A 14004-nucleotide genomic window follows, 5' to 3' on the forward strand; every position below is an offset into this window, starting at 1 on the left:
TATACGCCTCCTTTTTAGCAAAGAGACATTCCCAGATGCTTTTGGTGAGCCATGGAGGCTTGTGTGCTCTCCTGCTCCCTTTGATCCTCATTGGGATTACCTTTCTTTGGGCTTGGAGGACTGCCTCCTTAAGGAGCAACCACTTTCCTTGGACATCTGGCTCCCCTCCCCTCAGGGACCTCAGTGCATCCCCAACTATCCTCCTTACCTTGTTGAAGTTTGCCCTCCTAAAGTCTAGGGCTGCTGCCTTACATGTCTTTGTCACCTTGCGCTGGATGGTGAATTCCAGCAGGCGATGATAGCTGTCACCCAGGTGGTCGAGCACCCACAGCCCCCTCACCAGGTCATCACCCGTGGCCAGTACCAGCCAACAAGGCGTCCCCCCTGGTGGGGCTATGTGGAGGTCCTCCTCTTTGTCTAAGAACCTACGTGAGCGGCCAGACCTGGCTGACTGCTCCTCCCAGCAGATATCCGGGAAGTTCAGGTCCCCCATGACTACCACATCTTTAGCCTTCACTACCTCCGTGAGCTGACCCAAGAATTCCTGGTCAAGTTCTTCCCCCTGGTTGGGAGGTCTGTAGTAGACCCCCACCGTTAAGTCTCTCTCCCCTTGACTGCCTTGTACTCTAACCCAAAGCACCTCAGAGTGCCCCTCCTCTGACTCCTTGCTAATTGACAAGGAGGTGTATTCCTTCTTGATATAGAGTGCCCCGCCGCCACCTCTCCTTCCTATCCTGTGCCTCCTGTACAACTTATAGTCCTTGACATTCACCACCCAATCATGCGTAGAGTCCCACCACGTTTCCGTGATCCCCACTATGTCCGGGCTGGTGTCAGCCATCAGGAGGGTAAGTTCCTCCTGCTTGTTTCCCATGCTATGAGCATTTGTGTAGAGGCATTTGAGGCCTCCTGTGGATGTGTGTACTGCCCCCCTAGTCCCAGCATTGCCCTGGCCCCCATTGTTTACCTGTTCGCTCGCTGGGCTGGGCGGGGCTGTAGTTGTGGGTGTTGTTTGGTCTGGCAGTCTGATGTCTCCTCCGCCTTCATCTTCCCCTTCCCCCGACGAGCCTAGTTTAAAGCCCGCTGGACGAGGTCCGCCAACCTAGAAGAGAACACACGCTTACCTTTAAGGGAAAAGTGGAGCCCATCCCATTCAAGCATGTCTCTCGTCGTGATGTGCCGGTCATGGCTGAGGAAGCCAAAGCCCACCTCAAAGCACCATTGCTGTAGCCACCAGTTGGTCTCTGCGATGCACGTTTCATGCCGTCTGCCTCGTCCGTTCACTGGCAGGATAGAAGAGAAAACCACCTGTGCGTCCATCTCTCTCAGCACATGCCCCAGAGCGTGGTAGTCCTTCATCAGGCGATCAGGGGTGCTCCTGGCCGCATCATTAGTGCCCACATGGACTAGGACCATGGGGTAATAATCGGTGGGCCGGATTATGGTCTGGAGCATCCCTTTCATGTCCTGAATCCTTGCTCCAGGTAGACAGTAGACCTCACATGCCGAGGAGTCCCGGCGACAGATGGGGCCCTCCATACCTCTCAGGATGGAGTCGCCAATGACGATCATGCGATGCTTCATTCTCCTGGCCTGCTTGTCTCCTTCAGCTTGCTCGGGACGCGGTGAGCATGGAGTTGCCTCCGCCTCGGTTTTGTCCTCTCCTTCCTCCTCCTCCAGGGCTGCCAGGGCCTCGTACCTGTTCTCCAGCCAGACTGGAGGAACTGGTGCTGCCGTGTTACGAGCAGCCCTGGCACGAGAGGTGACCGTCTGCCACTTAACAGTGGAGGGCACTCCTTGGTCGTACAACCCTGCAGGGAAAGAAAATATCTGTCAGTTTCCTCCTCTGCCTCTCAGATTCCCCTCAGCCTGCTAACCTCCTCCTGGAGCTCCATCACCCACGCCTCCAGGGCCCTAAGGCGGACGCCTACAGGACAGGTGTGGGGGTCCCCAGTCCCTGCCCCCCCAGGCCCTGCTGGGCAGCTCCTGCAGGCCAGGGGGTTGGGGAATGCCAGCCCCCCCGTGGGCTCCATCTGGGTGGAGGCCTCAGACAAGTCCCGGGAAGGCCGCACCCCTCGGGCAGGGGCCCTGGTACCTATTCCTATTCTTGTCAAGTAGCTAAATAACTGGTATAGCTAATTTAGCTAGTTTGTTTTAAGTGCAAGGATTCGTCTGTTTTTTTAAATAGTCTCCTTGAAATACAGCCACTGGTAGTACGTGCACCCACCCACTCTCAAACATGAACGTGCACACATACACACATAGATAGATAGATAGATAGATAGATAGATAGATAGATCTGTGTATGTGTGCACATGTGTATATATATATTCCCAAGAAAGAACTTTGTTAGTTTGATGCTTAGGGTTATCTTACACACAAAACAAAAAAACTATATAAGAAAATGCTTTGACTTTCTCAAAAAGTATAAAAATTAGCATGGGAAGAAACTCCAAATTAAAATAATGCTTAAAAATAATATATATAGGAAACTGCTTTGTATACAGAGTATTGAATTCTATGATTTGATAACTTTATATCCAGAAGTTCTAAAAGAGTTGTCTGAGGAGATATGTAGACTACTAAAGTTGCAGAGGACTGAAGAAAATCCACTTTTATATCAATTTTTAAAATGAGTAAGCTGGATAACTAGGTAGTGTTAGGCCTGTCAGCCCAACATCATTCCTGGATTAAATAATGGAGTTGTTGATATGAGACTCAATTATCAGTTAAAGGAAGAAACTATAGTCAATACCAGTCAATATGGATTTATGAAAAAATAGATATTGTCACAGTAATTTTATATTTTTATAATATCACAAATTTGTTTAATAGCATTGATGCAATAAGCTTTTGTAGAGCATTTTGCTTTACAAAATCATGTACCTTTTTGATTAAGAAACTAGTGTAAAGCTACCATGGCACCTGATACATACATTAAACTGGTTACAGTTATATGTGCAATTAATGCAAAACAGCAAACCCCGGAGTTTATTGCTCCTGGGTGCACCATTTGAACATGAGCCTGGGGCTGCATCACTTTGAGCCAGAAAAGAGCAGCCCCAGCTAGCAGGAGGCCCAGGGGAGGGGTCAGTTTGCCCCCTAGCTGCTCTGACTCAGTTCAACATGCTGCGAAGGGGCTGGCTGGGGCATGAGGGTGCTCCAGGGCAGGGCTAGCTGGCAGGCAGCCCCCACACTGAAACACTCTCATGTCCCTGCCAGCCACATCAACATCTACACGTGTGCTGCTGCAGTGTGAAACATTCTGCAGGAGAATAATACTTGTATTCACAAGTACTAACCTACTGCAGAGTTAATTAGTTTCCTCCATCCTAATAGCACTGCATGTGTAGACATGAGACATTTACTTCACAGCTGATTAGTGAACTCTAGTAAATGTCTCATGGAGACTCACCCACTAGCTCAAATGTGTATTTTTTGTGGAAGCCCAAAGGTCTTCGTTTTAAATGTCATTTAGCATTTTTTTGTTGTAATAAGTGACCTGGCGGAAAACATGCAGTTGTTATTGATGCGGTTAACATAGAATATACAGGTAGCATAAAGGTTGGACAAATGGTAAATTATGAAGAAAAACAACTACCGGTGCAGAGCAATTTGAATCTCTTGCTAAGGTGGATCCAAGAAAGCAGTATGGTCAAGCCAAATATGAAGTCATAAACCTAGGAACAAAGAATATAGGTCAGATATGATGAGGAACTGTGTTCTGAAAAAGGCTTGAACGCTATGGGGACATCAGCTGAATATGAACTTGTAATGAGATTGCCAAACGAGGTACTGTAATGTGAATCTTGGATATGTAAACAGGGGAATATCAAGCAAGAATAATAAGCTGCGTTAGTTGTGCATTTGGCAGTGATGCAACTTTTGCTGGATGACTGTCTAGTTCTTTGTTACATATTGTGTATAGGGAAACTGAGGAGGGTTCAGAGAAGAGCCATGAGCACAAAAAATGTAATGTAGTAGGCTTTTGTAAACAGTGAGGGACTCCAGGATCCCAATCTATTTAGTTCAGTGGTGCTCAATGTCCAGCCTGAAGGGCAGTGTCATCTGGGGCATGGAGTTCCCTGTGGAACTCCAGGTTCCAGAGTCACAGCGATGAATGCTGCCCCACTGATACATTTCTAGTCCCCTTTGGAACCATGTGGCCCAAATGACATGGTCCTAATCACCAGGGATCCTGGTTTTCTCTGATTAAAAATATCCCCAATTTTCGGATTAAAAAAGTAACCCAAAATCCACATTTTTCTGTGATTTCATTTTAATCACGGAAAAATGTGGATTTTGGGTTACTTTTTTTAATCTGAAGAATGGGGATTTATTTTTTTAACCAGAGAAAACCAGGATCCCTGCTGATCACACTGGTATACAGTGTCAATCTGCAGCCAGATCTGATGTATGAAGTTGGGCCAGTGCACAGGGTCCAGCTGCCCCTGGGTCCAATAAACAGGGTCAGGTTGTGGCCAGATCTGGCACAAGGCCAGGCCAGAACACTGGATTACACCCATGGACCAACCCCACACTAGATCAGGCTCACAAACTGATCCCACCACTGGAATCCAGCCTGTGTACTGGCCCAGCACCACTCAAGCCTGTGGGAACAGAAGGTTGAGCACTTCTGACCTACTTTATCAAACAGAAGGTTCAGAATGAAAGGTAGCCTTCACTACAAATACATATGTCCCTGAGAAAACAGAACCTCAAAAATAATAAAAAATATAACACTCTAGTAGACAAAGCTATAACATGATCAAGGCTAGAACTCTAAGCTAGTTGAATCCAGACTAGAAATTAAGCTCAAATATGTAGTAGTAAAAATAATTAACCACTGAAGGGGCTTATAAAGGTTTGTAGTAGGTTCTTCATCATGGGAAATTTTTAACTTAAATCTGGATTCATTTTCTCAAAAGCTTACATCTAGTTCAAATAGGTATTTATGCACAGAAGGAATGGCTTATGTTCTGTGTTTCTCAGGAGTCAAAACTAGAAAAAACACAATAAACATTTTTATCTTTGTAGTCTATTAATTTTTCAGTAACACTTGATGCCCAATATGTATGATAATCTCCTGCCTAATTTTTTTTAATGTTGTTATATTTTACAGTCCAATTTCACAATTCAGTATTGAGAGCACAAGACGCCAGAGAAGATCTGAATCCCCAGACTCCAGGAAACGACGCATCCACAGATGTGATTTTGAAGGATGCAACAAAGTGTACACAAAAAGTTCTCATCTGAAGGCTCACCGAAGGACACACACAGGTAGGACTTTGCAGGAAGTACCTACTGTGCTGATTATAACAATACACTATACCATGAATTCTCAAAACAGTTTTCATGCAATAACTTTTGCTCACCATGGACACAGTAGCAAGTACAGAAACAATAAGTGGATGTTACTATAAATTTACAGGCAGGTAAATAAAAAATCAGGTTGCTGAAGTGTTTGGCAGCCAAAACAGGGATAGAGTCACTTCTTCAATAAGGATTTAGGCTGGGAGCCAGGAGACCTTTATTTTTTTCCCAGCTCTACCCTTGTACAGCTATGGAGCAATCACTTTGTCTCCACCTCTGTTTCTCTTCAGCCCTTTATTTTCCTGTCTCCAAACTAAATAATCCCAGTTCCTCCAGTTTTTCCATATAAATCATATTTTATAGACTTCTGATTATTTGTGTTGCTGTCCTGTGGATTCTCTCTAGTTTGTCTACTCTTCCTTGAAATGCGGTAACCCGAACTAGACACAGTATTTCAGGTGGTGTTACCAATGCCGAATAGACGCATATCAGTTCCATTGACTTACTTATAACACTCCTACTAATAATTTTCATTAGGCTAATATCTCTTTTTCTGCGACAGTTAACTCATATTCAGTTTGTGATGCACTGTAATCTGCAAGCCCTTTGCTCATTACTGCAACCTAACCAGTTGTTTCTCAGTTTATAGTTGTGCATTTGATTGTACTGCCTTAATACTTTACACTTGTTTTAACTGAATTTCCTTGAATTTATTTCAAGCCATTTTCCCGGTTTATCAAGGTGATTTCCTATTCCTAAACCTATTCTCCATAGTCTGCTAACCTACCCATTTGTTGTCAGTGGCAGATTTATTATACTAAATATGCGTTCAATTATGTCTTCTGAAATTGTAAATAAAGGTATTGAATATGATGGGATCCAGGGTAGACCCTGGAGAATTCTACTTCATACTTCCTCTCAGTTTAACAGGGAGCATAGTTTTCCAACCAGTTTTGCACTCATTGAGTGCATCTACATATGCCATTGAGGTGACATGATAAACTGGTGCAGTTTGTGCTAGAGTCAGCTGCTCCTGGGCACAGCACCTGCACATGCACCCGGGACCACAGCGGTTTGAGCCAGTGCATAGCAGCCCCAGGCTGGCAGGAGGTCCGGGGTGTCAGCCCTGAGCTTCAGGTGGTGGCATCAGGCAGTGGAGGGGCTGGGGCACAAGGGTGCAAAAATGCAGAGCTAGGCAGTGGGGAGCCCTTGCACTTTAGCATCTTGTGCCCCAGCCAGCCCTTGTCACCATCTACATGTATGTTTTGGCAGAGTTAAGTACTCCACTATAAGACTGTACTTTCCCCAGCAGTACTGTCGTACGGCAGAGTTAATTAATTTATTGTGCCCTAATACTGGTGCACATGGGATGCTTTACTGCAGAGCTAATTGGTCGACGCATGAATAAAGCTCATGTATAGATGCACTCATTATGTAATAGTTTAGTTTAAGCTATATTTCCTTAACTTAACATTGTGGTGGAGAGTGGCAAAAGCCTAGTTCTTATATGACATCTATCATTCATTTTGCTGTTTGTGTATCTTCTACATATTAAAATTAATTCTGTGAGGTAGGAAAGAAGTATGATTATAGTAACTGTACAGAGAAGAAACACAGGAAATTGTGAGGCAGGACCCAGGTGTCCTAGGTCCCTTTGCCTTCAAAACCAACCTTTCCTGCAGCAGAAAGACTAGATATCACAGAACAACTCAAAATGCAGTTCCTTAGTTAGAAGTTAGGTATCTCAGGCGCATGGTCTCATGCTCAGACTGCCAGCCCATAACTAACTTCCAAATAATTACGTGTTTTTAATTGTATCTTTTAAAAAATGGACCAAATTAGGTTTGGGAAGGACTGACCCAATAATGAGTGTGTTTTTCACAAGTGAAACTTTATGTGAAAACCCTATGTTGTGTACATATCTCCTTAAAGAAACTGCTTATGCACTACCTTTGCATTTTTGTGTGTCGAACTTATGTATTGGAAAAAGTAAAGTTGGGGGTCCACTTGCTATTTTTAACAATAATTTGAGGGCCTTTATATTCAAGTGAAGCCAGTTTGCATCAGACCTCCTTGGTGAAATTGTCTGAACCAGGCTTTTATCCTTAAATCCACTCCTAAATGAGACCTCTTAAGAAAAGGGTCCCTTTCCCAAATGGAACTGTTAAAATGTTTATCGGACAGTTAATTTTAAGCAGTTTTGCATCTCAGCAATTTAAATTCTTTATTCTCACCTCTTTTCTGTAACAATCTGTTTACAAACTGTTCTTCACAAACAGTTTGCCTTCGTGTTACCTTGCTTTATTTACAGTCCTGTCTTAACTCTGTCTCCTCTCTTATTCCCTGCTTTCTTCAACCTGCCATTTAAGTCTTACCTATCCCTTTTGTTTTACGCACCCTGACCTCTTCTTTCTGGCTCTCTTAACTTCCTTGGCTTTCTGCCTGTCTTCTGTTCCAGCTTTGCCCCATCTATTCCATGTCCCTCTCCTTTCCCTGATGTTTATACTCTCTTCCTAATCATTACATTTATCACCCTCACACTCCTGAAGATGCTTTGATGTTGCTTCAGGGAGGGTAGAAGGCAGAATGCAAATCAGAAGTGAAAAATAAACCAACCTGTTCATGCTGATACAGCATGACTATAATTTTCTGGTGACCTGGTCCATCCCAGATGACAACACTAGAGCAATATTACAGAGACCAGATAACCAGTCTCAAGTAACAGATAGCCTTCTAGTTAACTGTTCATAAGAAAACAGTGTTACAACCACTGCAACATAGGAAGAGCACAGTTTTTTCATTTTTTTGCTTTTATGTTTTTGGTCCTGATCTTAAAAGGTGCTGATTTCTTGGGAGCGTATCTTTTGTGTAATTGTATCGGTCATTGAAGGTTAGCTTGTAAAAATAATTCTGCGGGTGGTCAGAACCTCACAAAATAGAACCATAAGTTTAAGGGCACAAATTTACATTACTCGGTCTAAAAATGGGATTCATATTTCAAATTACTCTCAAGCAGTGTTGTTTTGTGTGGGTAATGGAGAGTTTTAATGCCCACAACAAATGACTACTGCTTTATATGCCTTGAAAGTCACATGCAAGCAAACAAAAAAAAACCAAACTCACAGCATATACTAGTGTTGACTGCTTTATACTATCTTGTCTTTTTACGTCACTGTATGCAGTAAAAATTAAATATAGAAGGAAGGTACGTATCACATTTAAGCCTCTAGCTGTTCAGATCAGAAACTCTGCAGTGAGCTGTAAAAATTAAATGTATTTACAAAATACCTTTCTGTTTTTTATAAGAGGTTTTACGTAATCTATCTTAAATATAGCATTGACCATGAGCGTACAGTAGGTATTAATCTCACATTATATTTATGCCTTGGTCTTTACATTTGCCTCAGGCAAACTGAGTCAGTTATTTGTGTGTGACCCAGAGTAATTAGTGTGTAATATTGGATAGGTATAAATGAACTATGACAGCCGTGCACGCAAGGATGAGCAAGCTTGAAGAGGAACCGTTCTGTAAAAAGATCACAGAAACTGAGCATTGCGTAATTTTAATTTTATATGCAGATGGATATCACTATGGGTTCTTTAGGTAAGCAGAAGCAGTATGAGAAGTCCTAAGTCTTTACTTTAAACAGTGCAGATATATTTACAGCAAGTAAAGTATTCACAATCATTTTATTATTGTAAACTTCTTAAAATATTTTATTTAGGGGTTTAGACAGTAGAGACAGCGTTATCAACCCAAAACCATTGTTTTCTTAACTTTAAGAAAAGCAGTAAGAACCAGAAACAGTAACAATGGGGGTTCTTCATAATACTAAGTTATTCAAAGATGTCATCAGATGTCCTGGTCAGTGTTACTTCAGAAGCTGGTGTAACCAGTGAACTCCTATGTAGGCATTAGATCCACTAGGTGGCGAAAGTGCATAACAAGTTGTTTCTGCAACTGTTAAAAACTTCAAGTATTTCTCTTTAGCAGTGGTCTCCAAACTTTTTTGATTGCGCACCCCTATCAGTAAAACATTTTTGAGCATACACCCCCAATATATGTATATTTATATTCATGCACCCCATCAGTAAAAAATGTTTGAGCATGCACCCCCAATATATGTATATTTATATAAATATAAATTCTAATATTTTATTCCTGCACCCCAATGGATCGTCTTGTGCACCCCCTGAGGTACGTGCACCCCACTTTGGAGACCACTGCTCTATAGCATTTACAGTTTTCATAAATCACAAGTATCAGCTCTTAAGCCTCTTTCTAGTATTCAGGCTTTTATTTTTATTTTGCCATATCATCAATAAAGGGCAATATCAGATGCAATGAAGAGCCAAAGGGACCTATAGTCCATCTCTTCTCTTGGATTTATCATCTTATTCAGTAAGAAGAAACTATGAGAAATCAATCAGATCACCTGAGCTTTCTCAGCCTAGTTTCTGCCACACTGAAAGAAAACTATTAATACATGACTCTCATGGAATGAGTAAAAATGGGAAGGGTGAGAGCACTGATCTGTTTTCATACCTTGAATGTGCATTCATCACATTCTGCATGTGTACTTATATGGTCCCAATCAGTGTAATAGCTGAGAATCTTGATTCATACTCTTTCTGGAATTTAAACTCATAAAGCTGGGGTATGCACATTTTTCTGTCTCTTTTTTTGTTCTTTTTTTTTCTTTCTTGTTGTTTTTCTCAGAACAGCTATCTGATTAGAACCCCCTGGGAAGACAAATGCAAGGAGATAAAAAGTGACTCATAATAGAGGTAGGCAGTTGTTATTTAAAAAAATCTTTTAGAAAGTCCTAGATCATAGAATCAATGAGTCGGAAGGGACCTAGACAGATCATCTAGTCCGACCCCCTGCCACTAGAAAGTCCTAGATAATGGCCCTCCTTTTATTTTCACTCATGATAACGTCACAATTAGAATTTTGGGCATTTTTTATAACCAGATTTTTACAAGGAAAATTTGAAATGTGTTTCATTTTTTAACCCACTTTTGTTTTTAGTAAGATCACTGTTGCCCTGAATAACTAGACCTAGTCACAAATGCTTCACCTTTTGACAATATTTAAGGAAAAAATAATCACATTTTTTCACAATATAGTTAAATAAATAATCTTCTCCTATATATGTAATGCAAACAATGGAACATAGACATGTAGGAATAGGTCTCTTGGGCCGTCAACTCCACACCCCTGCATCACAGACCATCATTTTTCCTAAGAATCCTAAAGCCATCTACTCCAGTCCCTTGTGAATCACAGGGAAAAAGCAAGGGACACAAGGAAGCTACCATGCTAATGGAAAAGAAATAATTTGGATAATATATGCTCTGAGGATCTTAAGAAGAAAACCAAGGCCCCTGGCATACCAATTAATCACTAGGGCTGTGCAAAACTTTGGTTGCTGATTCGATTCAGCGGAGGTTCAGCCCAATTTGGTAGCCAAATCTCCCAACCCAAATTGAATCAGGAGACCCTTTAATCTCTCCGAACTGAATCGGACATAGAGACAGCTTTAAATGTTTTTTCTACATATCTCAAGGTACCAGGCGCAGCTCACAAATGCTTCAATGCTGAAGCAGATGAAGCATCCCACAAAAGCATGGGAGGTTCCCCAGTGTGCTAGGCAGCAGTACTTCCAATCCACTTCTGGGTCCACTGAGGAGCGTGTGGGGGGGTGCCCCCCTGCCCCAACTCAGGGGGCTTGTGCCTCTAGGGGATGAGGGGCATCCAGGGTCCCCCCATGGCTGATTGCTGAGCTGGAGGGGTACGGGGGGGGGCACACACTCCCAGTGGACCTGGCAGTCCATGCCTGGGTTCACCACCAAGCATATGACGGTCCCTCCTGTGGGATGTTCCATCCACCCCATCATGGCAGCATTGATGAGCTATGTCTGGTACCTCAAGGTATGTAGAAAAAATATTTAAAGCTGTCTCTATGGCCAGATCATTTTTTCTATGAATTGGCATTGAATCTTCAAATTCGGATTTGGTCGAGTCAAGTTGGGTACAGTGATCCAAATCAACAGACTGAGTCTCTGTCCCTGATTCTAGCCGAATCCAAATTGAATAAGGCCTGTTCTGCACACCCCTATTAATCACATCTTATGTTGTTACCTGGCCACATGTTAATGTAATTATGGTGTAATAAAACAAAAAATAAAAACCAAAATTATTACACAAAAAAAATGTAATAACTTTGTGACTGGTTCCTGTCATGCCATTAGTTGAACATGTGAGTATGCTGGGGCTGTAAGCCTTTCCAGGTTAGCCACATCCCTCTTGAAGTGTGGCGCCCCAAACTGGACACAGTACTCCAGTTGCAGCCTCACCAATGCCACATAGAGGGGAAGAATCACCTCCCTAGACCTGCTTAGGATAAACCTGCTAATGCAATTAGCCTTACTTATTACCTCACCACCACTCTCTGGGTGCATCCCATGAGCCAGTTTTACACACACCTGACTGTGAAAAAATCCATGTCACAGCTCCTTAGTTTACTTGTAAAAATTGGGTGCAGCACCATATCAAAAGCCTTTTTAAAATCCAAGTAAATAACATCTACCTCTACTCCTGCATTTAAGCACTTTGTGACCTGGTCATAAAAAGAGACCAGGTTAATCATGCAGGATCTGCCTCCTATAAACCCATGCTGGTTGCCACTTAACATTGTGTTGCCTGCTGGCACCCCACAAATGTGATCCTTAATGATTTTTACTAAGGTCTTGCCAAGAATAGAGGTAAGGCTAAACGGCCTATAATTACCTGGGTCCTATCTCCCCTTCTTGAAAATAGGGACCACATTGGCCCTTTTCCAGTCATCTGGGACCTGCCCTAAGTGCCGTGAGCTCTAACAGTTGTGCCAGTGGTTTCACTATGACACCTCTAGTACCCTTGGGTGAAGATCATTGGGGCTTGCCAACTTAAATGCGTCCAACCCCTCCAAGTGCCCCTTCACCAGGTCAGCACTAACCATTGGTGGATTGGTATCTCTCTCAAGCCGGACTAAAGTCTTGCAGGGAGGTTTGTTTGTTTGTATCCTCTTGAAGTGTGGCACCCACAACTGGCCACATAGAGCAGAAGAATCACCTCCCTAGACCTGCTCGTGATGCACCTACTAATGCAAGAGAGTGCAGTTAGCCTTACTTATTACCTTGTCACATTGGCAACTCATATTCATTTTTGCTTCGACTATGACTCCAAGATAGTCAAGGCAGGAAACACAATAGTGGGCATCCCACATCAGATCAAATTGCACTTTTACTTGCGCATCTGCCTGGAGCCTAGGTTCCAAGCTACAGAAGAAAGGAAAAAATTCTACCATCCTTGCCCCTGGGACCTGGTAGACTGATTACCAGATTTGGGTGGACAGGAAAGAATCTGTTTGCTCCTGAGCAGAAGATCTGTGTACATGAGAGGTGTCTAAGTACGAGATGCCAAAAATTCTCACTTATTTGAATCTATAGGACAGTAGTCCAAAAATAAAGTTAGAGTATAGCTGTACACTGAGGTACCAACAGTAACAAGGCTCACTGAGGTGCCAATAGCTTAGGGAGCTGAATTGTTCTATGATTCCTTAGGTACCTGGTATATCAAAGGACATCTTGTGACCACAGTTCTCCACCTCCCTCACTGATGGAGAAATTAGAGTGACGGCCAGAGAGATATGTGGTTTGTCTGCAAAGGGTGTGGGCTACAGAGCCCAAAATGTTAGTTTCACACTCCATTCATTATATTTACCTGTTTTTAAGGTAATAATATCATCAGGGATCCTGGTTTTCTCTAATTTAAAAAAAATCCCCACTTTTCAGCTTTAAAAAAGTATCCCCAAATCCATATTTTTCCATGATTAAACTGAAATGCCACTAATATATTTATAGTGGTGTTTCACTTTGATCACGGAAAAATGTGAATTTTGGGTTATGTTTTTAATTTGAAAATTGGGGATTTTTTTTTTATCAGAGAAAACCAGGATCCCTGCATCATACACAAAGGGGCAGTTTCCCTGATATAAAGTTTACATTGACAAATTCCTCAAAGTTTTTCAATAATAGTATAATAATGAGGTTTCTTAATTTAAGGGATTAACCAGTGTGTATGTTATTGCCTCAGATATGAAAGCAAATACCTTTAGCAACAGCCATAATGAAGCCCATTTGTCTGTCAGGACTTCTTCACCAGTGTTACTTGGAGATACTAAACATTTCAGAAATGCAGCTGTGTACCTGAGAAAACACAAGTATTTCCTGTAAAAAATAAAATAAAAAAAAAAAAGGTTCCTTTTTAACTGGTTTGAGACACCACCCCAGCAGAGAGAGGGCTAGTGAGTACATGGGTATTTTGTTTAGTCTGTGCTTTTTCAAACTTTGCATTCCTCTCACTCACTTTTCTCCATATATTATTTTAATATGAAAGGGCTCCTGTCATTAGTCTTTGTTCAAATGTTCCTTTCAGCTTTTCAGAGCAGTTTCTTAAAACTAGAGGCACCAAAAAGTTATTTTTGCTTCATAGGGTTTAAAACTCCATTCATTGCCTGTTGTTTTTCTACAATTGTTTACTGCCTTTTGCAGGCTTTACATTACAGAAATATATGTACTGGTCTTTAATCTCTTCTTTACACAAATATGAAGAGAGAGCATCATTCTTTAGATAATCTGTGGATT

At 42.2% G+C, this 14004-nt stretch overlaps 1 protein-coding gene across 4 annotated transcripts in view; it reads left to right on the plus strand.

Moving 5' to 3' along the window:
* Positions 1-14004, plus strand: part of KLF12 (Kruppel like factor 12) — a 368523-nt gene that overhangs the window by 329145 nt on the left and 25374 nt on the right. For all 4 annotated transcript variants that reach the window (XM_019529799.1, XM_019529801.1, XM_019529802.1 and 1 more), the window contains one exon: positions 5123-5280. In XM_019529799.1, the coding sequence (XP_019385344.1) occupies positions 5123-5280 (158 nt within the window). The remainder of the gene's footprint in view (positions 1-5122; positions 5281-14004) is intronic.

This window comes from Crocodylus porosus, unplaced genomic scaffold, assembly GCF_001723895.1.
Source record: "Crocodylus porosus isolate Cpor-Errol unplaced genomic scaffold, CroPor_comp1, whole genome shotgun sequence".
Classification (NCBI taxonomy): Eukaryota; Metazoa; Chordata; order Crocodylia; family Crocodylidae; genus Crocodylus; species Crocodylus porosus.